General features: G+C 39.0%; 2 protein-coding genes across 3 annotated transcripts; both read right to left on the bottom strand.

Moving 5' to 3' along the window:
- Positions 1-122: 122 nt before the first annotated feature.
- hps5 (HPS5 biogenesis of lysosomal organelles complex 2 subunit 2) lies at positions 123-15310 on the bottom strand. The gene is given in 25 exon segments (XM_038706260.1): positions 123-577; positions 1020-1311; positions 2208-2314; positions 2406-2519; positions 2775-2894; positions 2984-3133; positions 3231-3351; positions 4069-4631; positions 4730-4798; positions 4974-5108; positions 5491-5608; positions 7396-7555; positions 8877-9035; positions 9463-9641; positions 9896-9984; positions 10108-10179; positions 10254-10290; positions 10293-10471; positions 10916-11033; positions 11036-11045; positions 11688-11880; positions 12015-12079; positions 12497-12607; positions 13232-13361; positions 15133-15310. Coding segments are annotated over 24 exon segments (3330 nt in total). The 5' UTR covers positions 13340-13361; positions 15133-15310; the 3' UTR covers positions 123-516.
- Positions 15311-15461: 151 nt separating this feature from the next.
- gtf2h1 (general transcription factor IIH, polypeptide 1) lies at positions 15462-25727 on the bottom strand. Of its 2 annotated transcripts, none has more exons than XM_038706295.1 (15): positions 25552-25727; positions 24953-25121; positions 24671-24863; positions 22077-22242; positions 21200-21293; positions 20788-20937; positions 20535-20614; positions 20276-20409; positions 20109-20196; positions 18282-18370; positions 17540-17657; positions 17059-17149; positions 16650-16765; positions 16285-16377; positions 15462-16200 (listed from the first exon to the last, which is right to left on the bottom strand). In XM_038706295.1, the coding sequence occupies exons 2-15, from the start codon at positions 25104-25106 to the stop codon at positions 16114-16116; spliced, it is 1653 nt and encodes a 550-aa protein (XP_038562223.1). In that variant the 5' UTR covers positions 25107-25121; positions 25552-25727; the 3' UTR covers positions 15462-16113. The 2 variants fall into 2 exon arrangements, with proteins under 2 accessions (XP_038562223.1, XP_038562224.1); XM_038706296.1 differs by having other exon boundaries at positions 25671-25711.
- Positions 25728-26719: the final 992 nt, after the last annotated feature.

The following is a 26719-nucleotide window of genomic DNA, read 5'->3' as shown; positions in this document are numbered from 1 at the left end:
TATGCTTGTCTTCTGCTCTTTATGTGGACTTTTGCGTACATGGAATAATACACATTCACCAGGTTTGACTATTGTCATGCTGAATGTTTTAAAAACAAAAGGCGACCAATAAACAACAACAATAACAATACAGACGACCTTTATTTACATATTATTACCTGGTTAGAACATTTCACAGTAATTACTGACAGAAAATTTTTTGTCATACATGATGATTACCTGTACATGCATTCAACCTTATTCATTAACATAAACAGTAATGTGATGATACCCTGTACGTCTGGATATTGCTCAAATTGACAAGTAAATGGATAGAAGAGGATAATACTGGAAAGATCTGTGTACATGTTAACAAGATAGTACTGTTTTCACTAAGAGGATAAGTACCTTCATTTAAACAGGAAAGCTTTGACAAAGTGCATAAATTAAGTCGCTTCTCCAACAGCAGTTATTGGGAGACTTACATACAGTGTTAGTTATCTTGTTTGGCGTGAAGAGGCTCCTGACCGTCTGAAGTTAGGCATGCTGGGACCACAGGAAGCGATCGCAGCGCTCTAGCATCGTCTGGATCATCGCTCTGAAACACAAAACAAAAGAATTTATATATATATATATATATATATAATAATAAAATAATACAATGTAATAAGTCCATTCAAATAACACTGATTCTCTTTGGTTGTAGTGGTCCCTTTTCTGACTATGAAAAGCAGTTCCTTTACTGACATTTCAGACTTCATTTACAAATTTTGGTTCAATATTTACTTATTAAAAAGGGATTTTAGGACCACTAACATAACTATCACACACTCCAAACAACAAAGACCTCTCCAATATTTTAGTCTGCTCTCTTTGGAAAGCAAATTTAATTAAGTTGATGGATCAAAATGGCATTACAAGCCTTCAAAAGATAACTAAAATCCCATCACATCAGAAAATTTGTTTTATGTTTGGTTAAATTTTTATTGTTGTCGACAACTAAAAACATATTTGAAAACAGTACTGGAACTCTTTCCCACCTCTGCCTCTTCTCAGCGACCCTCAGCAGCTCACAGACCAGTTTGGAGTGCGGCGAAAGAACCAGCTGCACCCCGCACTCCTCCAGAACGGCCAAGGCGCGGTCGGGCCCGGCTGTGCGAGCCAGCATCAGGGTCAAGTTCTCCGGGCTGATCTTTCCACCGTAGTCTGCTGACCCGTTGGACCAGCTGCTTCCGTTCACACCTGTGACCTGCTCTGAGTTTACCACGCTGCTGCACTGCTGAGATATCTGGATCAAGAGCTTCCACTCTTCCAAGTTTTGGGGCTCAACACCTGGAAAATAACAGACATTAAACTATGAAATAGCTTTTAGGATTTAACTCATTTGGGTGGTTGTCAGAAGAGCTACTCTGATGAGAGCAGACTGTGTCATTAATGATTTATGACTACAGGCTGACCGACCTTGGTTTGGGACCACGTGGAGCACCCAACTATAAGTGAAAGTTTTTTTGGGGGGGTTTTTGTATAACTTTAAAAAACACTTTACAGGTTATAAAGTGCTGTCTATTTTAAGGTTCTGTCTACATAAACATTGACAAAATGTTAATCAGCTGTACTGTTTGCAGTTGCTGACATGTTTTTATTTCTCAATAATGACAAGATAAAGAAGGAAAGTTAAACTAAAGCTGTGTTTCTACTTCTGGAGTTTGATCTTTTGGTGCTGAAGGTCACGCTGACCCTGTCTGTATGTTCCTTCCTAAATGAGACATGTAAAGTACCAAATGTCCAAGTTTATCACCAGGAAGTTGCTATCAAATAGCCAACCAAGTATAAATTCCATTTTTAAACTGGGGTAAGTGCCATGTTATAATATTATCAACAGGACACTACATATTATATTGGCATTTGTACTGTTACACTGTTCTAAAAACTCCCCTCAGTCCAAATTATTCCCCTGGAAAGTGAATCCACTTGTGTGTGTTCATCTTTGTTCGTCTATTTTGGCTCTACCTTGTAACTTATGTTGAGACGAGGTTACTGTGGATAGTTTAGATAAACATGCTACGCTACTAATGTATAGTATGTGCATGGGATTTCCATGCAGAAGACATGTGGTTTTAACCCCTGACACCCATCACTTTTAGATTATATAATGTCAAATTATAATTCTGCTTGCGCATGAAAGTGTCCAAGGAAAACATTTTCTTTTTAGTTGCAGTTAGTTTTACCCTCAGGTTCCTCCAGTAGACTGATGTCATCCAGCTGACAGATGGTGGAGAACGCTTCTGTGCGACGCTGCAGCTCACGGCAGAGGTACAGGTAGCCCGTCCAGTATCTAAAGTTGCATATGATAATGCAAACTCACTACCAAACATCAACAGCAAAACAAACAAAAAGACAGTTGACCTAAAGAAAATTAGAAGTACCCATGTCTGCGGCAAGTCTCTGTCATCTTCTGCTTGGAAGACAGGTCTGCAGGAAGGCCAATCAGGAGAGACAGGAAGCGTCCGTAACCCCAACTGAAACAATGAGAATGCCACCTGCAGCAGGATTTACAAGAATTCACAGTTATAATTATTCTTATACTTGACTTTCACTACTGGATTCTATTTAGGCCACGGTAATGTAAAATAGTCAAATGAATGTACCCAGGACGGTAGCGTAGATAACATCCACCTAGGTATAGCGTTGTTATTCTTTAAAATTTGTTGTTGTTTTCTAGCCTCATACTAAAACATACATTAATAAAAAGGAACATAACTTTAGATTTTTTTCACACACTAACAGAACCACACCTGGGCTGTCCATCAGGGGTCAGAGTATCACAGTGTTGAGGGGCATCATGGGTAAGTGCCAGCTCCAGCCAATCCTGTCTCAGGGATTCTGGTTCAAGCAGAGACTGCAAAAAGGACGACCTAAGGGAAAAAATGAGTGTAAAATTCAGCAACAAGAGGACTTTAATATCTTTTGTGCCTTTGACAAAAAGATGAAACTGAAGAAATACCTGTGCTCCTCAGTTTGTGATTGGACCAGATTATCCAGGTATGCCAGGAAGTGGCTTTGCTGAGCCATGATCATTACGTCAGCAGGAGTTATAGTAGGATAGAACTGGGTAAACGAGCGTACAGCCGCCTCCCCATGCTTTTCATACAGCCTAGATAATAGCACAGGGAAATTATTTTACAAGCTTCATCACAACTGTAAATAAATATATATAAATATGTGCTGACTGAAGAAATATGTGTACTGACCTGTGTAAGTGAGCGAGGAGAGGAGGAGCACTCCAGGGCTGCAGCTCTCTCAGACTGCGCAGTGATCTCAGCAAATCTCCTCTCTGAATAACCTCCACCACCTTACTGGACTGAGTGAGATCTGCAGAGAAACAAAAGAAGTTGATTTTTTATTTTTTTTAATAAGATTAAACTATTAGAGTATCAGAGCAGTGTGGAGTTACTACATGAGGTCTGAAAAGAGGGATTGGATCGCGGAGGTGGATTATAAATTGTAGATATAAATTAATACAGTTTGTTGCCCATAAGCTCCAATACCACATAACTAAATGAGGACAATCAGGATCAACATTATGTGACAGATTTTTAAATGTTAATTAAATTAGTACAGAGGTTACTTTCTAATTTTTTTTTGTTCTATGTGATTATTGGTTAAAAGTCTTCTAAGGTAAGAGACTGAACCAGATCTGCACTTAGCAATAATTGGTTATTATGACAAGCTTTTCATACAGCCACCAACAAGTATTAATGTTTGACATGGTTGGAGCAAAAAAACAAAATAAACAACCAAAAAAACCCCAACAACTTCTAATTGGAAAATAATCTGATCCTCTATGTTTTAAAAAATGATAAAATGATGACTGAATGGTTTTTATGGTTCGAATGTAACAACTGCACTGATCTCACTCTAAAACAGTGTTTTGGACTTTTAAAGACTTGACTGCTACTGTGGGATGTGATCCAATTTAGAAATATCTATACAAATTCACTTTAAGCATCATATTATCAACGCTCTTATTTCCTGTTTGTCTGTGTTTTCCTTTTTTTCCCTGTATGTGTACGATTTAAAGCTTCTGACCTTGCATGGCCTCAGTGAAGGAACTCTGCAGCTCCGGCTGCTCCTGATAACGCAGCAGACACATTCTTCTCACACGCTCTTGGTCCAGCAGAAAGAAGTAGCGGCGCAGGAAAGTTGTGCACCCCAATGCTTGTTCATTCTCCTGGTTTCTAAAGCAGCTCAGCTCAGAGTACAGCGTCGCCAGCTGGGTGAGATCAGCCAGGAGGTCCAATGGTACAGGTCTGGGCGACGCCACTCTAACAGGCTCAGGAGGCTCCTTCTCAGTGGAGTCACAACAGTCATCTTTGTCTCCGAGCTCAGGAGACTCTTCTTTCTTCTCCTCTGAAGTGGTCTCTGTTAATTCTCCTGGTAAGCAGGTAGCTTCCTTTTGTTTCTCTAAGTAGGAGTTTAGATAATCCCGCTCCCACCTCTCCTCTCCTTGTCCATCCATGGTTGAATCATCCCCAGCAGTGGACCCCTGCGCTACAGGTCCGAGTATTCGCTCCAGCACCAGCAACCACTCAAGCAGAGTGTCTCCCAGGTAGACTGGATCCAGTAGCACCAAAGGATCTTGGATGTGGGTGCTGATGTTGGGAAAAATGTAACATTTAGTTTCTACAATTAAAACTTGGTAAAAATAAGTGAAATCCTGGTCGGCATTCTAACAAAGTGTAGTACTCACATAGCACGCTCTGTTGCTGATCGAAGTTCTTGCACGTCGGCCTCTGTGTTAGGCATTTCGTCATAAACTCTATGACGACAAATATAATTCACTGGTTTTATTCATTCATGCATTCAAAACAAAGGTAAAAGTTATTTAGCCAAAAGTATAAGAAAAGATGAAATGACTGTGGACTAATTTCTCTTTTATAAAAATTATAACACCACCACTTTTTTTCCATCCACTTTTATAGGTTTGTACTTACCCATTGTCCATCTCCTCTGAGTATGGAGCTGTCTCAGTCTGTCCGCCCTCTCTGAATTCAGGCCGTTGCCAGAGCTCAGAGTTCATCTGGAGGGTGTTGATCTTCTCGGTTGTCTTCTTAACAAAACTAGAAACACTGACAAAAAGAAAATTGAATAATAAAAGGAACTTTCACAGATAAGATTACTTCAGAAGTGTTTACCAACTGATGACCCGAAACGCAAACAGAACTACAAAAAGTGGACAAATTCATGACAAATGACTGAGGGTGATGCTTGAAATGAAACCTGCCACATGCGCCTACACAGTTGAACAATGAAAAAAAAAAAAAACTAAATGTCTTCAATGGAAAAGGGAAGTAAGCCATCTAAAAGCACAGCTGCACTTGAATTATATATATATATATATATAATATGATACAATACAGGAGTTTCAAAGAAAAAAGAAGTACACAGATAATTTCATTCTTCTATTTAAAGCTGTTAGCATGTCTGTCCTTTATTTCACTGGATGTATACCTGTCTTTGACGGCCTGCAGTGCGATGCGAGGGGGTTTGGGGCGGAATGAGAGGGGGAGGTGGAACTGCAGGCCTTGCTCAGACCGCTCAGGCTCCATGCGCTCGCTGTTCTGTGGATCTGAATAAAGATGGGGGCAAGAGCCAGAGGAAAAACACAGATGGATGGAGTACTGGAGGGTAACGATGAGAGGCAGAGGACATAATGCAAGCAGATGGAGCGAAGGTGATTGACTCCACTAAAGAGGAAATGAAATTAAACGCTGCACAATGCAGAAAAACTGAACCATAATGGTGATATGTGTGTGATACAATGGGACAGACAAGAAACATGACATTAACAGTGTGGCAAAGAAAAGATTATATTTATAAAGCATACCAGCCATTAAAAGTGATCATTCAGCTCTCACATAAAATCCAGAGGTACAGCAGAGCAGCACTATTGATTCAATGATTATGTATTTTTTTTAAATCAATTCAAAAACACATTTATTTTAGAGGCAAACATACAAGACATTATGATGAACAGGTACATCTGAGTATTAAGACAACAGAGAAAAGTCAAAGAGTAAAATTATTATCAAATGTTCATATTGACAAATCTTTAGCAGCCAAAATATAAATATCTTATTCAGCATTTTTCCTCAATGTTTAGTTTTTTGTGCTAGATATAAAACTTCAAAAATAATTTCACTCTCTATTGACATCAAACTCAGAGAGGAAGAAAAATAGTTTGTTCCTGCTAAACACACACCCACACACAGTATATACAGAGAGAGAGGAAAAGAGCAACAGAGAAAAAGTGAGTGAAAAAAGAAACAACAAAGACCGTGTGTGAAGACACTTCTTTTTTTATGTTTCTGGTTTGCTGTGATCGTTGTTTTAGCAATCGCTTTTTTGGGGTGGGGTTTAATTTGTTCTGCTGATGAAGAGTTTGTTGTCTGAGAGTGGATGAAAACACCATGATCTTTGAATCTGTTCAGTTACAACGTCATATTAAGATAAGATCAACTTTATTGTCCCCGAAGGGAAATTTGTCTTGGGCATCAGTGCCTCAAGAGGGTGCAGTAAGCAACAGTAACACATGGGGACTTTACATTCACATTCATCATACAGTCCGCACCATACATTTACATTACATTGCACAAGTATCAGAGTCCCTGCCCCTGTCAATAATTAATTACAAGGAAGGAGAACCTGAGTTATATAAACCAATTAATTATTATATTCAATTGCACTTGAGCACATAAAGCAGAAAACAATATTAGGGCTTTTGTAGGTTATTAAATAAACAAATTAGCTGGAGCCACTTTTTGTTTGTGTTATTAAAGGCCCTGTACTATATTAAAAGCAGACTTTAGCTCTGAAAATATGCCACTGTAGTTCTGTATAGCAGGATACTGTATCCATATCACTCTATATATAAACTTTCACCCCAGGGAATCCTCCAGTGTTTCTTCTCATATTCATATATCAGAGTGTGTAGATTAAATTAAAATAGAAGTAAATAAGGTTTTAACAATAAGATAATACAAAACAGGTATTCAGGTCATTATCATTAGTATTACCTTGTCAGGGTAAATTAGTTTATTTCCAAAAATAACATTACATTTTTGCAGCTATTCTTTTTGTCTTAATAAATTAATATGTAAATAAAGTACAGGCAATGATAACCCCTGTTCAACTTGATTTCATCTGGTAATTATTATATTACTAAGAGTAATTATTGTTATTACTAGTAATTATTATATAAATATTTAAAAACACCTGTTCATTGATCAAATTAGACCATCCTAAGTGTATCGACAAAAATAACCTGAAATTGACTATAGATGAATTTTAAGATGTACTGAATTTCATGTTTGAAGATAGCAGTCATTTTTAATTTGGCAGCTGATCATCTCTTACCATGATCCACCTGATCCTCCTCCTGCACAAAGCTGAACTCTTTGAGCCGCTCCTCCTCTGACACAGAGTGGTTGATGAGGGAGTTCGTCTCCTCATCTGACTGACTTCCTCTGCGGCTGATCACACGATAGATTCCACAGTCCAGGACATTGAAGCTCTCCTGGATAATTGTAGAAAAGAAAATTAAGGCTAAACTGTGTCATAAATCAGTTTCCAACGTAACATAGTAATTATGTTCATACAGGCCAAAAGACAATGATTAAGTATAAATGTGCCTTTTATATGGAGTTGGTCTTCAACATATTTTGCACATTATTAGTTATCAGTAAGTTGTATTATTACACAAACTTATTTGCATGCTATATAAGTAAGTCAGCATATTCATATAATTATGTTAGTATATTCGTATAATCTTTTTACTATACTCAAACATGAAGTAGTGTGCCAGATGTTGCTGTGGCTAGGCAGACGCCACTAGTTAAGGGAAGTCCAGGGGGAACTCCCTCTCCCCTGCCGTCAGTGAGTCTGGGTTAGTAAGAACATGCTTCGGTTGGCAAAAGGAAGTGCCAGGTGAAACAAGGATGTGACCGTTAGCATGAGCAACTTACAAGCAACTGAAGATAATCTAAAGGGACTGACAAAGAGAATGTCAATAGCAAGGTCAAAACGATGAAATGGTTGAAAAACGACTTAAGCTGTGCAGTAAGTTATGGACAGTCGAGTAGGGGAGTAAGGAGAAACTGAGAAAAGCCCAGGAAGAACACACACAAGATTGTTAGAAAGCATACACAAATATAAATTCGGACATTATTGTAAGAGCTAATTCACACATGCAAGAGGGACAGTACAAAGGGGAGAAGGGTATAAAACCAGGCTGAAGCAACCTCAGCTTTAGTTCTGCATTTTTGGACCTGTGTGATGCAAACTCATTTTCATGTCTTACAAAAGAATAAATGACTCTTAGGGGAACAGAACTCTGTTCATGCCTTTTTGGGTCTTTGTTGCTGCATTCAAAACTTGTTTTTCCATCGAGCTTTATTTATAAATTTATCCCACATAATGATATATCAGATATCAGCGAACTAATGTGTATAATACAGGTTTACAGAAGCTGCGTGCTTCAGTTACAGTTGAATTAGAAATATGTTGAATGGACATTCCTGTTAACAACAAAATGCTCTGCTTCTGTGTAAAACAAGACGTGCGACCTCTGACATATATAGCAATTGTAAGTTGCTTTGGATAAAAGCATCAGCTAAATGAGTAAATGTAATGTAATGTAAAACATTATCCGGCTAATGTTAGCTGACTTTGTTCATACAAGGATAATTCCACTGTTGAAACCTGGTAATTGGAAGGATCCCACAGCAAAGTAAATGAAATGGAAGTTGGGTGCTTATCATCTACAGTTATGGTGGTCACCATTACCTGGTAAATTGATTGTTCAGAGAAATTATCTATAGAAAGTTACTTTGACTTACATGTGAGGAGATGCTACTTCTGCGGCTGCTGGAGGCGGAGCCGAGAGGCTCCAGTTTAGTGATGACTTCCTCCAGCTGGCCAGACAGCTCAAGGTGTGTGCTGGGACTGAGCTGGGACCTGAGATGCTCAAGGCGGTCGATGGGAATTGATTTCCTGGCCTGAAGTAAAACACAGGAATGATGAACAAGGCGATCATAAATGCTTTATCAACACTTCAGAACAATGCTCCAGGTGTCAAGCGCTTACTTTGATCATGAGAAGTGTGGGTAAGTTTCCTGATTATGGTCTGGTATGATAATGCTCGATTTACTTCAAACTGTACATTTCACATTTAGTTTTCATCATCTACACAATCCAGATTCACTTGGGGCATATAGTACATAGATCAAATTACTGTATGGACTGACCATATCTAGCACCTGCACATTTATTTTTCTACTTGTGGTCAGGGCATTCAAGGTGAGAAACTTCAAGTGACCAGGTTTATTCTGTGCTAATATCCTTACTTAAGCTTGGCCAGACTAAAATTTTAGTTAGACAGTACACAGACGAGGCCAGTTAGGGCGGCAGTAGCAGCCATCTTACCCTGCTGGTGGTGATTGTGTGCTGGAACATGCAGCAGACTATAGCAGCTAGAGGCCAGGACTCCCTCCGCAGCAGACGCTCAACACAGCGCTCAGCAGATAACAGGGAGAGGTGGGACAAACGACCGCTGCCATGGAGACAGAAGAGCTCGTTGCGGTAGACAGCAATATCAACCAAATCTACAAAACCAGAAAACAGCTTTGGATCAATTTAAAGTAAATCAATCAGGAACAACACATCTGGGTGATGAATTCTAAAATGATTAAATATTATCATCTTTTATTTGTTGTTATTAATGATCAGTAGTCCAAATGATTCAAGGGTAAGAACATGTCTAGGATCCATATCAATATATAAACTGATTGTGTGGGTTTATCAATAAAATGTTTGCTTAACTACTCCAAAGGATTTTGGGAGAAAGCAGCAAACACACCTTTCACTTCAGTCCACAGCAGCACTTGTCCATTCAGAGGTGTGAAGATATAAATAGCTGAATCAGTCCAGGTCACCAAGTTTTGGTCTCTATATAAATAAATAAAGTGTACAGTTAGTCAACTGACAGACTTGCCTACAGTTATTATCTAAAAAAAAAAAAGGCAACTGACAAGCCTAATAACTCAGATAATAAATTATATATAACATTACCCCAAATAAAGAAGTTTAGGGAAGGCGATCGACTGGGGGCTCTTCTGCGCTGGGTTGTAGTGTGGCTCATTTCTGCAGGTAACAAAAGACAAATTAGGAGTTTGCCTTTTTAAAGAAGACAACTTAAAAGCAAGAACAATCAGTACCTGATGGTGATGAGAGGTAGAGGAGGACAGGCCATGGCTGTTTGAACTGATGGGTGCTGAGAACCTCGCCATTAAAGCTGGCCTCCCATATTCGAGACCCCGGTCGGGCACAGTACAGCAGGGGGGGTTGACCAACTAATAATCCCCTGTTCTGAGGGAAAAAACAAGCTCCATACTCCCCATCGCGCTCCTTATTTCCAACACGCCAGAACTTCTCTCTGAAGGCAGGTATAGACAGAAAAATACACCACTGCTGAGATATGTCCAGGGATCAACATGAATAACATTCTGACAGAGTTGTTTTGGGAACCCAATTTGATTACCTTTTTCTTAACTTGTTAATTACCCATATAACATTAGACTCAGCTGCATTATTATTTTAATAAAAATGGTTAAGAAAATAAATAAATGTTACTTTCATCCACTTTCTCTACCTACTTGTGCCGCGCAGAGTCACAGAAAAATTACTTAATTATAAACCAAATGCTGAAATTGTCCTTAAGCATCCTCAATAAATCAGCATAAAATGATTATGTATATGATTGAAATATAGATTCACCATAAACAACACTGAAGTGTGGACAATATTTCCAATATGGGGGCATTAACATGCGCCCTTTGAGAGTCTCTTTCTCTCTTTCAGAGACGCAGTGTGTACTTACCTCTCTGTGTCACAGAGGTAGCAGCGGCTCAAGGAAGACACCATCAGGCGACCATCTTGGTACCCGAGCTGAACCACTTTGGAGTCCACAGTGGTGACGGTCTGAACAGGGAAGATACGAATGCTGACCCCTAGCCATAAAGAAATCAAGCATGGATATGAAGAAGGATATGTACATTACATATAATATAAGGACAAGAACACAGCAAAGAGTGACATTGGTTCATTTAGCTGAATCACAAGAAGTGCAAGAAAAAAAAAATCTCAGCCAGCAATTATAGGCATATTTCTCGAGATCCTCAAAGGTTTTAAAAATACTAACATTTGTCTCTCATTTCCACATGATTCCTATTGCCAAGACACAAATGTGATTTATCACTTATTAGAAAATATAATCACCTAATTGATTATGCTGGTGGTTTTGCACATTTTACCCTTTTTTCTACCACCTGGTTAACCTTTACATTTCAGTTTGAGATGAAAATGAACTTTAAACAAAAACAAATGAAACACCAATTTTCAATTAGAGAACCTTACTTTGTTGAACTTGCCAAGTGAAAGTCATTTATTTGAATTTTTAGATCCTTCGTGAGGTCTGTGATTTTGGACTGTAAGCAGGTTTGAAGGGTCAGAGAATTTAGTAACCTGTCACCTGGCTTCAATGTAAGGCTTGGTAATTTGATTTAGTTCAGAGACCTTACATAACTGCTTGTGGATGAACTCCAAATTGTCTAAAACATTTCAAAAGCTGCATTTACTTCAGCAGTCAATACCTTGCCAAGTTTGGAGGATCCTGCACGGAGAAGAGACACCTTGCCTCCTGAGTCCCCGACAAAAACTCTGAGCGTGCTGGTGTCCCAGCAGAGCGCAGTGATGATCCGACCTCGGTGCTCCCAGGACACACCGACTCTCTCTGGACGTCCCCGCCGCTCCAGCTGCAGCTCCCACACCGCCACCAGACCCTGACTGGAGCAGAAACACAGCAAACATGGTGAACAATACAGGCAACAGAAGCAAGAGGAGAAAGGTGACAAAGGGTGCGTTTTGTTTGAGGATAGATAAGTATAAAAGATTTCTTTACTACATAGTGAGATTCAAACCTTGTAGCAACAGCAATGAAGTCTTCATCATGAGGGCAACACACCACCTGAGTGATAGATCCCTCCTAAAAAGGGCGCATAATGGGTTACCACTTAACACAAAATTAGGAGAAACCGACACATACAAACATTGTATTACGTATTATGTGCAGCTGTATAGAAAGCTTAAGTCCCTCCCCTTCCAGTGGTACGGTAGCACAGACAGCCAAACATGAAAGAATCTACAGCGGATTGTCAACAAAGCATCCAAAATCATAGGCAACCAACTCCCCTCATCTGATTCCCTATACACTCAGACTGTAAAGCGAGCAAAGAAAATCATCTCCGATCCATCACATCCTGCTCACCACCTCTTGCAGCTCCTTCCCTCAGGTAGGCGATACAGGTCACTTTCCACCAAGACCAAACGCTTCACAAACAGACCTTTCTGGGAGGGACTTAGGCTCTCTCTCTTTGCACAATAGTACCCAGTCACATATTACCTTGTGAGTGAGGATGAGCTTTTGTTTCCAGCCCTCCCTCTGAATCAGGTGCAATCCTCCTGCTGATGTTCCTAATGCGAGCCACTTCCTTGACACAGCCAAACAGGTGCACTAAAACACAACAACAATGATTACCTTGTGTTTCTTGTATGCATCATACTGATTTTTTCAATCTTCCATTGATGGGCATAATGTATCGTGCTGTTTTATGTTGTGTACTTGTTGTTCAGTGGTTGTTTTCCTTTGTTTTGTCTACCTGCCAAGGGACAACAGATGCAAATTAGCTGCTAGCAAACTCTGGTGCACTCACTTTTAAATTTTGTGCTGTCTGTGCAAAACTAAACAATAAAAGAAATGAAACAGAGTCACATTTAGGAATTGCTGGCTCACCTTTTCATGTAGATACACTGTTAGATAAACTAAATAAAAAATAATGTTGTAATTTGCAGTATTGTACCCAATTATCCCAAGACTCAGACAATCTGATGTGTTAATCACCTGGCATTTTTCTGCTTTTAAAGTCCATTGTAGCAGTTGGATTTTTAATTATATTACATTTATTAATCTGTACCACGTGTACTGTGAGTACAAAGTACATAAGTTACAGGCCCACTAACTGTTTATGATAAGGTTAACCCAGTATTTTCACTATGTTGCACTTTAAGGACACCAAATAATAAGCTAATATAAATCTTCATTTTAACACAGACTCAGAGATGTGATAGTGAAACCTACCTTAAGTCTGCTGGAGTCTAATCGGAGAGCAGACAGAAGTGGATCGAGGCAGTCAAACTCTGCCAGTACATGACTGTAGTTCTCTGGCACAACCTGTATCAGAGGCATCTTCACTGGCGATCCTCTACAACTGAGAAAGAAGACAGTTGTTCAATACGTTCTAATTTAGCAAAGTGTTTCTGACATTTTCTAGGAGTCGCCAAGGAAGACACTATTGTCACTAAATGAATAAAGATGAAAAATGGGGGGAAGTTTCTTTACTCACATACACTGTTGGTGACTTTGACTTACTTGTTGTTGGCTATGATTTACTTGCTATGGTTTTAAGTGAACTTATGAGAAAGGAGAAGCTAAACTAAAGCTGCAGCTCATTAGAGTGATCAAACTTTTGGAAGAAAACATCAGTGTGTGTGCCGCAAAAATGTTTTAAAACAAAATATCTGCACATAATTGCTCTGAAGCATTGTAGTAGTTGACACAAGCATCTGAAAAGCAGGTAAGAAGTAACAGTCAACCTCTGTATCGGCTAGCACTCTACTGCACCAGGAATATATTTGGGAGTGAAGATTTGTACAGATTCGAGCTGACCACAGTTGAATTGACCTGCTAAATTTACTCGAATTGGGCCCTCGATGTACAGGAGTCCTAACACACAAGACAAGGCCTAAAGTCAAGATGATAATTCAGAGACACTGATAAGGGCCTGTCTTTGCTATTGACTGGGCCTCAGCCTGACACTGATTCTGTTTGTTTACTAAAGCATAAGTAGTGCCAAACTGCTTACTTATCTAAAGACAGCACATATTCAATATGTGTGTGTTGCCTATTATGGATTGACAAATTTCAGTTAGATATAAATTGAAGTCCCTATTAAGAAAAAGTATCAATAGCTAACTACAAGAACCAAAAGTAAAAGTGCATGCCAGTGAGAATTAAGTTTCACTATATCAGATTATATTAAAACATTAGCAATAACGTTAATGTTACTTATGCAGAAATGCGATTTTATTGTTGTAACTGGTCAAGTGGATTAAATATTGAATAATTTACATACTAGTGGGGAATTTAAGCCATAACAATGTGTAGCTCAAATAAATGCAGCGAAGTAAAGTTAGCAAAATGTCCCTCAGACGTGTAACATAAACAGAAAATACGCACAAACCGGCATGAAACGACGGCTCAGCTGGCCGCAGTGTCAGAAGTTACCACAGACTGTATAAAAGTGAACAGCTAATATGTAACTACTTTACTATGCTAGAGAGGACCAGCCGTCAACTAACTTGGCATAGTTACAGTTATAAATGTACGTTACTAACTTTTACTATTTAATTTGGAGGACAACACTGGCTTTCACTTGACATTACAGTGACACCGCAAAGTATTACATTCCTACGTTAACGTTAATAACCGTCAAACTGTCACATTTCGTAACGTTATTCAAATATTCCAGATTTTTGACAGTAAATGCGACTCGAACAAACAAGTAATTAACTGAACGGCTCTTCTAGGTTCGTTTTCGTTGATAATACACAGCAAGTCCGTATCTTTATTAAGTTGCCGCACTGCAAACAACTTACTTCAAGAGGGCGATTCCATCAGTCGATTTTGTGGCAGTCAGTCTGCATCACGAGACCCGTCATCTGCTGACACTGGCGCTAACGTTTCTGTCAAAACTAACGTTAGGGGAACCTTAGCTTTAAATAATTAAATATGAGCACGACATGGCTATCTTAAATATGTCTTCACAGTTTACTGACATTAAGTAACGTTATATTCTGAGGAATATGTTCAATGCGCCGACTCGTTGTCACTATACTAGCAATAACAAATTAGCAAACATGCTAGCTAGCTAGCTCTGAAAGTGATGCTGCCATTCACTCGATGTTGTCAGTTTAACTCACCAAAGGAGAGTCGGAGTGACAGGCCAGTGCTACCGCCTATAAATCCACTCTAAACCGCCGTTTTTGTCCACTTTTCTGGAAGAAAGTCAGCGGTCAGCGTCTCGCCACTCTTCCTGCAGCCAGCAGACCTGCCACGGCTCCACTCAGCTGACGTGAGGACACTTCCTGAAAGCAGAGCTACGGCTTCCCAATAGCCGCACTGGATGCTTCACTGAACGTCTTTCACACAAACTTCTACCGCTCTTATAAACACATATATAGAGGACCGCATTAATACAGACCAAAAATACAGTAATTTAAGGTACATGGACGTGATGAAATGCAGAAGGTTCATTAACAAAAGCTTTATGCCTCACTTTAATTTAGAGTAACACTTTTGTCTTCAGTGCAGACATTACAAACCAAAGACAGTGTGATTCGAGTCACACAAACTAATGCACTCCAGTGTGAAATGTCTTTACAGTATTGCTATTTATTTCGCCTTTATATTTTCTGAAACTCTTCTCCACAAATCGATCCGGTGCTCAGAGGGGCTCCTTGTTATGTCCATTCTCTCTTTCGCTGCTCTGTGCACCGATGAAACACATGTTGGCAGCCCTCTGCTTGCTTCTCATAGGATAGCCTGTCGTCCGGAGTGCCTTAAATGATTTTCCATCTTTCTTTCCATCTATTTGGTCATATTACACCATTTTGAACGTCCCATTTAACCATTACCGATACCAAATTCTCAACCATTGAAAAAACACAAACAAAAGAGAAAGAAACTAATTACAGTTATTTGTGACTGAGATGCCATTAGTCTCTGTTGAACAGTTGGGGATGTAGCAGCATCCATCTATATCCTCATTAAGCCCCTGGTTAACCACGCCCCATCAGACTGTGATCTGTGGTTTCTTCACAGCAGTCTGGAGAACCTTCACAGGCCATTTGTCCATAAACTTTCACATCTTCCTTGTCCTCTCTTTGACAAACCATCAGACCTCAGGTTTTCCTCATCATGCGACGGGTTTGCCAGATGTGAAACTTGCTATAGGCTGTCTGTAACATCTCCTCCAAATGCCCTGTGAGCTGTGGGAACATACAAGAAATTTAATGAAAGTGTCACCTGGTTAAAGCCAATATTGTGTCATTATTAATAACTTGGAGACTTACATTTGTACTTAAGTACTGACGCTGAATCTTCTCCTGAAAAGGACAAAGCTTGGTCATCTGAAATCTCTCGAGGTTTGACTTCATTTTCATCACCTGTTTGAAAAGTATGAGATGATGAGAACAAATCTGAAGAAAAACAAAAAATTAAACTTATGTAGGGTGACTGCCAGGTGTAAGGTGGTGGTAGTGATTGAGATTATACTATAAAACTACATATTAAAACCACAAAGAAATGCAAAAAAATTATTTACAAGTACTATTAGACAAGTATTAGAAGTGCCAATTGATCTTTTTGTTGCCAAAATTTCAGCTTAACTCTGTAACAATTATTAGACTTTCTTTCAATACAGGGAATATTAAGTCACCTTTTCCTCCAAAAATGGTGTGTTTACAGGAAAACAGGACCAGAAGTGTCTCAGCAACTCTCCAGCAGCTGCATAAAGATGCTTTAACTCTCCTTGAACCTCAGTAGGTACCATCTCTGGAAAAAGAAAAGACAAAATAAATTACTGGCAGTTTAAATACTCAACATTTTTCATAATATGGGTCATCATTGAACAATACAGAAACATTACAGAAAAATAAGAGCTTATGTCTGCTTGTACAAAAATAACCCATCCCTCTATTTCTACAGAATGCATGACAGCAGTCATGAGGAAACACCTTGAAGTTCAGTGTGTTGCTCAGCGGCATTTCAGCAACCTCACGCTACAGATGTGCTATAGGCATCCACTGATCACCTTTCACAGTTTCACAGTTGTACAACACACTTACGATTTATGGCTTGTTGTGCTCCTGCCTGCATGAGGATGCCACCTGGAGAAAGTGCTGCAATAGCAGAGCTAGCGGTTGTGCTGGACAACACCTGCAACGAGTATCACTGGGGTTAAACTCTTCAAAGACACCATTCATACTTTAAACAATTTACATATTCCTGATTTTTCAGGAAAACCTAACTTTGAAAATATTTGTACTGCCTTCCCAGTCCACAGTGCTTTTAGTGGGCTCTTATATTATCACAATAAGTGGAAAAGGAACTAGAGGAACAGGTTTAATGATCTTGACCTGGGAATGTGTTGTTATTGGACTTCTGAGATGTGTATGATCATTAACTTTTGTCCGAAGGTCAGTGATTGTTAAATCACAATAGAAGCTGTGTTCTGTGCAGCTGACTTGATCAATATCTGGTGAAAACCTGATGGCACTGATCAGCATGCATGATAAAGTTAACGAAATATAGTGAGCATGACCTAACCTGAGTGAGGTTGGGTTTGTAATTGACCATCTCTTGCTGGATGTAGTTGACAGAGTTGATGATATCCTGGCTTGTCGTATACTGTTGAGACTGAAGTGGCACAGGCCCATGGGCGTACCTTACAAATAAAGAGAGATACTGTGAGAAACATTATATTAGAACATATAATTTTTCATTCCTGGACAATTTTTAAGGCAAAAGTCTGCCAGTTTGAGCAGTCAAAAGCATAAATTTATGCTGAAGTGACATTCTGGTGTTGGCCATTAGCAGGAACTTCAGCACAGTGAAAGCAATGAATCTGAGCTGTAAAATGAAATACAAAATCTATTTTGAAATAAGCAGTCTGTCCAGAGGAAGTGAGACTCACCCCCAACAGATGAGCATCTTCCTCAATTCTGCACAGAGAGCTGACACAACTAATCAATTATTTAGTTTTTGTTTAGTTGATGAAAAGAACATTAATGATTATCTGTTGTATTAACTGTTTTCAGTTTCAGTCAATTATAAAGTAAAACTACAAAATATTTGGTTGTCACAGCTTCTGAAATGCAGAAAAACCCTTACTTTGCTTTTTCAGATATTAAAAGCTGAATTTTTATGTGACGGTAATATATTACTTATTGACAGTTACTTATGGCGTTACATGAAAATACTAGTCTAATAAAAATGTGCATACATCAATGCCACTAGGAGTTAACATTTAACGAACACAGAAGAAGAAAAAAACCCCGACAAATTGTACCTGTCAGACTTCTTGAGGTTTAACGCAATTGTTTTTGGCCTGTTTTCCCTTTGCAGATCTTCATATTCAATGGCTTCTTGTAATCTGACCTAAGATAGTTTGCCAACAGAAAAGAGACACAGGACAAAAGAGAGTAACCAGTCCAGAAATTAGGTTTCTTTAGATCTATATACTAAGAAATTATATTTTATTATTTATATTATTCAGTAAAATCATATGGCATTGCAAACATTATTGTTAATCAAACAACATCAACATCAATAAATGAAATGCTACATGATGTGGCCTACTCCTGTAAAACATTATTTTACTGTACTGTAATTCTGCATTGTGTTACATCTTAGGAGGGTTGGCTCATCTGGACTAACAAAGCAAAGAACATCAAAAACTATTACATCTAGTGAAAGTATGACCACTGACAGATAACAAGAAAAAGTAAGCACCGTTTCTGCACCACAGTCCATTACAAACCATATAATACATGACGTTTACAAAGGCAAAGTCAGGTGAGGATCAAGACTCCTCTCCACACAGTCTTGCAATCGCACCGCTGTTAAAAGTTTTCCACCAGGGCAGTAAAATGTGAAGTTTACCTGTTTAGTCCATGCTGTACCCTTTTTATTGCCAATAATAATCAGCTGATTGTCTCAAAGACACATTTATGTCCACACTGCAAAGCCAAGACACAGTTGGAGAATAATATTAAAAATTACAATCCAACTAAATATTTTTTTCTACCAGAGCAGTAAAAGTTTAGCTGACCTATCTCAGCTTCCAGCTGTAAGCTACTTTATTGCCAGTTAATTAGCTAATTGTCTCACATAAGCGACACATTTCTGTCCACATTGCAAAGACAAAGTGCTGGACAATAACTAACTTTACATGAAATTACAATCCAACTATGTTCTTTCTACCAGGACAGTAAAATGTGGAGTTTAACTGGCTGATCGGAGCTTCCATTCTGTAAGTTGGTTACTGTTTTATTGCCAATTAATCAGCTCATTATCTCATGAACGTAAGTGGCACATTTCTGTTCATGTACCAAAGCCAAAACACACAATGAAGAATAATGTTAATGAAATTACAATCCAACTATATTTTTCACAACACTGACAAGGCAAACACGTCACTTCTATCTGTGATTATCGGCAGCTTCTAGCCAACGCTATCAAACAGCAGTTTTCCTTTGTATCGCTAAAGTTGCACTAACTTAATTACGTGTCCAGCAGAAAACAGACAACTTCAGCGCCACTTTGAATCAAATCAGAGCCTTCCATCTGGGAAAATCTGTCTGTCTGTCTGTATCTGTCCCGATGCCGTCTGGCTTCATCATGTTTTCGCTTCTTTGGTGACGTAGATCCACACACTGCTGGCTCGTGCTAAACAATACAGGTAGTCCACCATTTGTCCAAATTTCACTTCTCTTCTTACTTCTAAACCAGATGACTACTGAGAGACCGTATATTATTATTATTTTCCTCTTCTTCTTCTATGTACACATTCAACGTAGTGACGAGCGTCTACACTGCTGGAATTATACAAGCAGAAAAAGAACAACCTAGTGACAAAACATGCTCTGTTAGCGCTGTTTGTCCGTTTTCGGCTACTGTAGAAACATGGTGACGCAACATGGCGACATCCATGGATAGGGGACCCGCGGTTATGTAGACTGAAATGGCTCATTCTAAGGTAATAGAAACAGAACGGTTCATTATGGAAGGTCTTTTTACACCACTGAAAACATGGTTATGTGTATTATATTGCATTTCTGTCAATAAATCCTCAGAATTATTACACACTGGACCTTTAAAGCTACAGTCATCGTACCTTCTTTACAGGAGGCTGGAAGAAGTCAGAATCCCTTGAGTTTCCATCTGTACTGCTCGTCTCACTAGCTTGGTCAGTTGGTGTTTCCCTTTAAAAATATTATCTAGTTAGCAAAAAAATTAAGACAGCAAGCAAGTGATTTTTTTTTGCAAAAGTCATTTCATTACCCCTTGCGTGAGCCTGCCGCCAGCACCATGGCACTGTGATGGTTGAAACGCTTTATAATGGCCGCATTGCTGCTCTCCTTCACCGTCCTGTTTGAGCTGGAAGTTGAGGGTGTTGTTGTGCAAGCCCCGTAACCCTGTGTCACAGAAAATACCAACTCTTGAGATCGCAGGACATAGAGGAAAAGAAAGCTATAGAAGTAAATGATTTTTGAGTAGTATGATGTGGCTTTGTTTGCCTAATCATCTCATTAAATCTCACCTCATCTAACGTCTTATCCTCTAACGCCATGAGGTCGACCAACGGATTCTTCACTCCTTGAACCACCATAGACTTTAACCCTGCATGAGACAGATTTAAAACCTTTACATGGAAAACAGATTCATGGCTTAGCAGTCCCATTTGCAGTAATGAAGTAAGTGTCGAAATCATGTACTGACATCTGACAAAATACTGACAAAACCTTCACATTTACATGTGACATTTGCACTTGAGAACGTTTCAAAATTCCCACCCTTTTCATCCTGCTTGGCGCACTCTGAGAAGATATCCTGTGTTCCTGTGCTGATGCGGTCTCTGTGAAAATAATGGGACTGGAAAAAGCGGGTCCAGAACTCCTTCTCCGTCAGGTTATGAGGCACATTTTCACTATACTTCTGCTTCACTGCAAGTGAAACGCACGTTGATATAAATATATTTAGTCCAATCTTTTATGTAATGGATGATAAACACCAGTTGCACATTTAGAGTTACATTTACAGTACACTGTTTACTGGCTGATTTCACAAAGAAATCCGTCCTCTCTGGTTGACAGTGTTGTGGTCTTAGCTGAGATGAAAATCAGAGCTTGTAGAAGCTTTTTTCCTGGTCTTTCAATACCATTGCAATTGATGACCGAGCTTCAAATGTAAGATGTAATGGTTTACCTGCAGGGTAAGTTCTGAAGATGGACTCAATAATGTCAGCTGTCAGATTATATCTCAAGCCGTTGCATCCATCAGTCTGAGGTCTAATGTCTGCCTGTTAAGCAAGAAAATGTAGGATGTTAACGTTTGACAGTATGTTGTTAATGCTGGGGTGTTACTAATGTCGAAGTTGTCAATGCTGGATCAATGTTGACATTTAATTAGTGCTAGGCAACCATTAAATTTTTTTACCCTGATTAATTGTATAGTTATGCGCAAAATGATAATTAATAAAGTAGTGTACTGCGCACTTTTAATTTAAATGTACTGCTGTAAAATGTGCAATAATTGCACATAATTTAAACTTGAGTATAATTTTAACTTGAGTTAAATAAGCTACAGCTGTGTAGCGCACAGAAGCCGTTGCCATGGTTACTATCCATAGAGCGCCTGCCGTTTACTCGTGGATCTCTTATCTCTTGATCACTGGAGCAAAGAGCAATCAGCAATCAGCATACAGTGTGTAGCTATCCACTCCGCTATGGCATTTGATCGCTTGTCCTGCTGTTGTTTATCTATTTCTCCCACACACTGCATCCAACATAGTCTGCCGAAGCCTCCCTCCACCGCTTGTTTGTGTGGGTGATTTGCAGGCTGATCAACATCCCACCCCTCCTGTGACCAATGGTTTGACTGTAGCCTATGTGTACTCAGAGTCAGTGAAAATCGGACTTTCAAATTAATAATAATAAAAACTGCGTTAACATGCGATAAAATAATTGTCGGCGTTAATTATGAGTTAACGCAATAATAACGCGTTAACGTGCCCAGCTCTACATTTTATATTTGGTTGTTTTCAAAATGTAAGATCTAACTGTGCCAGACTTAATGCACTCACCAGAAAGGCTCCAGATATACCGACTTCCTGTTTGTTGTTGTATAGTGCGGGGTCTGCGTTGTTTATGTCTCCTAACCGGTTGGCCCAGAATTCGTCAGCACTGATCACTTGGCTCACTACGAGATCTTTATATAACTGGAAAAGCACTGGATCTTCTTGAAGCATCCTTGAGGAGGAAATAAAAATAGTGTAAGAATAAAATTATTAAGTAATGAATCACCTAAAAACCTTATTAGTAATTTTGACATGAAGCTGTTAATTGTTAATTTCCTGCTAAGTTCAGAGAACTGGATCCATTTACAGTAATGTATCTAATAAGACCAGGAAAAGACGTTATTTGAACTACATCATGATAATGATGATATTAAAAAAATAAAAAATAAATCCCAGTCAGGTTCTACCCTCATATAATAGGCTACATTTTGTTCTTTAGTTGAGATTATTATAAACACCCACACTCAGAGTTACTACACATTTTCCAATTTAAAATTCCATAATTTCAAGACTTACAAATAGTCTAGAATTACAAAAAACTGACACTGACAAATAGCTTGATGTTTATTATGTAAATAAATGGTTTCACAATCCAACTGTTAACATGTATGATACATTCTGACTATGTATGCTATTATGTTGCCAGATAATTGCCAGATGATTGTAGCTAGGTACTGTAGCTCATTAAAATCAATCAACAACAAACCACTGTCAAACCTCTCTGTCCAAAGAGGAAGTAAACTAACCTGTGCTAACTATATTCTTATTATTTTCCCTTAACGTATTGAATAAATATTATATTCATTATCAGTCCATATTTTTTGTCTCTTTTATAAATAAGAACTAAAAATGGGCTAAATAATTATATTTTCATTGAATCTGTGCAACCTTGTTTATTCACTGTGTCCATAGAAATGACGATGAATGCAGCCATAAAAGGCAGGTTTTCCTTATGCAGAAAATAGTCTGTTGACTTTTCTGATAACTACATCAATGCATAGCTCATAAATTTTCATAGAAGCTTAATATTTGGTTATTTGTGATGCTATGTATATATGCAATTCAAAGATATTGCTACTTATTCCTTCAAACTAATTTGGTCGCAGCTCTGCGTAGGAGTGTGTGTTCAGTCACACGCCATGAAGCTCCAGCCTGCGCTCTCTTACACAATGGAAAACATTTTGACTGCACTGGCTGGCTGCTCCAAACACGATGAAAAACACTTTGCTTGAATTTACATTACATTTATTCATTTAGCTGATGCTTTTATCCAAATTTACTTACATTTGTGAGATATTTTAGATGTGTCACAGTGGGAATCATCACTTTATTTTCAGAAAATTATTATTTTTTTATTTTTTCCATACTTCCATACAGACCTGGAAATAACTTCCATACTATGTAGGAACCTTGCATACTGTTACCAAGGTCAACAGTGAACCCCCATGCTAGTTTAAGCAAAAACTGAAAATCACCTACTTTCATTCAAAATTCTCTTCCCCCGTTTACGGCTCTCTGGCCCAAGCTCATCTGTTGTTACAGAGAATGTTAATCTTTAAAAATGTATCCAAAATACTAGCTTTAAAGAGGTGGTATTATGTTTTTTGGCCTTTTCCCCTCTCCTTTATTGAGTAAAACTTTTTTTTTGTGCATGTACTAGGTTTGCAAAGTAAAAAAGCCCAAAGTCCACCCCAAAGAGAGTTCCCATCTCCCACAGAAAACACTGCTCTGAACTGCCTGCAAAACAGCTCGTTGGTAGTCCTGCCTTTACTTCCCTTTCTTGTGATGTCACAAGTAAATACGTGTCATAATGCTCGCTAAGCAACTATTCCGACACGCCCTCAAAAACACTGGTGGAAAAACACTGAGCTGCAGCACACCTCTCCTCTCCCTTCCAAACACTAACTATCCTCTAAGCAGTCAATGGACATAAAGTTGTTACTGTGATGTAGAGACAGAGCTCAGTTAAAACTTTATGGATCAAAGATACTTTTGTTACAGATTAATAACTCACCACTCTGAAACTCTTGCTCCAGTCCATATTGCCAAGTTGGTCGGCCTACAGCTGAATCGAAGCTTTTTACCATCTTTTCGCTGACCCGCCTTTCTCTGCTTCTGATTGGCTATTACCAGCCTTTCGCTGACCTGCCCTTCTCTGCTTCTGATTGGCTAGTAGTCCTTAACTAGGAACTGCGCATGTGCAACTACCAACAAAGATCATTTAGAGACAAGATGTATCACTCCAATGTTAAAACAAAGCCTTCAACACACAGGGTGAAAAGAGGAGCTGCAGCAATGTGCAGTATGAAAAAAAAATATGGTGATTTTTTTAAATTAAAGCATGTAAACCTGTTCTAGTACAACCCCTAAATAGGATTTTGAACCTGAAAATCAGCATAATAGCATATCCCTCTTTAACCCCTCATTGGTGTGTTCTTAATAGTTTTGGACACAGTGGAGATATATGACAGTGAGGAATAAGCTATATATTAGGCTTACACAGACAGTACTAGAAGGATACATTTTTCATTGGTTTGGTACAATAAGAACAACAGAGAATGTTACCAGACATCTTAACAGTAGAAACTGCCGAGTCTCACCTGTTTTTCTCCTCCAGTTCTTTGTTGGCTTTCTTCTTGAACTTGGGCAGTAGCTGCTGCAACAGCTCCTTGGCAGCCTCTCGGTCTTTGAGTGCACTGCTGTCATTGGAAAAGTGGAATGTGGTACTCTCGCCAGTGTGAAGGACCAGCTGGAGCTGGATTTTGGATTTACCATCTGGACTGATCTTCTGACCTTTAGAGGAAAACCAATAAAGTGCAACTTGAGACCACCACCAACATATCATTGGCGTTACTTGTAATTTGATGGTATCAAGTACTCACAGCGAATATCTGCATACAAGTGGCTGACTGTGAAGCGGTCTTTGCCCTCTGGACCCCAGGCTATACGTTCAGCCATCAGATAAAGTGTGCCATCCTGCTTCCTCTGGCGAACCTTTTTCACCACCAGCAGCACCTCCTCTGATAGCGATGCCATGGCTCAAACAAATAACTGAGAATGCACACAAATTGTCATTGATTATCATTAATATTCCTGCACGACAGTATTGATACAATCTCACACAAAATATAATAAACAGGACATTAGAAAGAAATGTGTTAAATCTCTATTTAACGCTGTAACTAAACTACCTCCAGTTACAGAACTGACATTAACGGTAGCAAGACTAAAGCCAGTACATACACTAAGATACTAAACACTTTAACGTTAGATGACAAGTACGAACTATTTCAGCTGACTTCAATACAACGTCCACAATAAATGTTATGCTTCCCACAACACCTTTATCCAAACACAAGCAAGCCACAGTTGTGTTTACGGTTTTATCATATCAACTTAGCTAACCAGCGTTACGTTAGCTAACGTTACTAGTCAAAAAGAAAAAAGGGAGAGGGAGAAGTCGGCATAAAACTTATTTTACCTCTAAAGAAATCGACACTGCAACGATACGTTGTTTTCCTTCAAAACATAACCTCTGACTAATGTATTCTTGAATACAAAAATTACAGAATGAGTTATGTTAAACAGGGATTTGCCTACTCTAACACTGAGCGTCCCGACTTCTGCGCCGACATGATTTCCAAGCGGTGTGTTACACTAAAAACGTACCGGGTAGAAACCGTGATCAGAAATCAGTTCCGGTCAAAGCATATTCTGGTCCTGTCCTCTTTAAAAAAACAAACAAATCTTGTTTCATATCCTATATTATTGGAGTTTAGTTTGGGCTGACAAGGTACATATTCCTGAATAAAGTTGTGCTTATTCCAGTTAATAGGAGCCAAAGGCAAACCTTTCCCCCAGGGCTGGGTAGCCCAGCAACTTATGTATGCAATTAAGACAAAACAATGAGGGAGTATGAGCTATTGCCCTCGAGGCTGCTGTTTCAGGGGACATGTTCAGAGGAGACTCCGTGTCTCTTTCATGCTTTCATCTCAAGTGCTATTTATTTGCTCCATTCCTTTCATTACCCTGGCACACTTGCACTCTTGCATTCATCAATCAGCCATAACATTATGACCATCTGCTGATCACAATGTATGTCGCTCTTTTGCCACCAAAACAGCCCCGACCTGTCGGGTAATGAACTCCACTGTTTATGCACTATGTGTATCAACTTTTTCAACAATTTGACCTGCTGTAGCTGCATGCATGCATGCATCAATCAGCCTTGGCCGCCCATGACCCTGTCACTTGCTCACAGCTTTTCCATCCTTGGACCACTTTTGAAAAGTACTTGGAGACTGTTTTGGAGATACCACCACCCTTGTCAAATTCACTCAAATTCATCAACGCTTGCCCATTTTCCCTGTTTCTAACACATGAACTTTGAGGACAAAATGTTCACTTGCTGCCTATAATATCGTACCCACTGACAGGTATCATGGTGATGAGATAATCAGAGTTGTTCACTTCCCCATCAGTGGTCTTAAAGTTATGGCTGATCAGTGTCATACTACACACATACTCTCTCAAGCTTTAGATGGTGCACCAACTGTATGGCTAAGACTAGACAGAATTTGTACATTATGTAGTAAATACAAGCAATCTTGATAATTGTATATTGGGGAAAAGTGTCATTCAATAAATTA

Source organism: Micropterus salmoides, unplaced genomic scaffold, assembly GCF_014851395.1.
Source record: "Micropterus salmoides isolate LMB-PRFRI ecotype aquatic unplaced genomic scaffold, ASM1485139v1 Ms_hic_scaffold_8, whole genome shotgun sequence".
NCBI lineage: Eukaryota > Metazoa > Chordata > Actinopteri > Centrarchiformes > Centrarchidae > Micropterus > Micropterus salmoides.
Note: the sequence above shows the minus strand (reverse complement) of the source record. Positions and strands in the feature narration are given on the sequence as shown.

What these genes read in the sequence shown, in the direction of transcription:
- gtf2h1 (XM_038706295.1), bottom strand. Translation starts at nt 25,106, where the DNA reads ATGGCATCGCTATCAGAGGAGGTGCTGCTGGTGGTGAAAAAGGTTCGC. An exon ending in CGCCAAGCAGGATGAAAAGG is followed by an intron (nt 20,615 to 20,787) that starts GTGGGAATTTTG and finishes TGTCTCATGCAG; the next exon opens with GGTTAAAGTCTATGGTGGTT. An exon ending in ACAAACCCAACCTCACTCAG is followed by an intron (nt 17,150 to 17,539) that starts GTTAGGTCATGC and finishes TACTCGTTGCAG; the next exon opens with GTGTTGTCCAGCACAACCGC.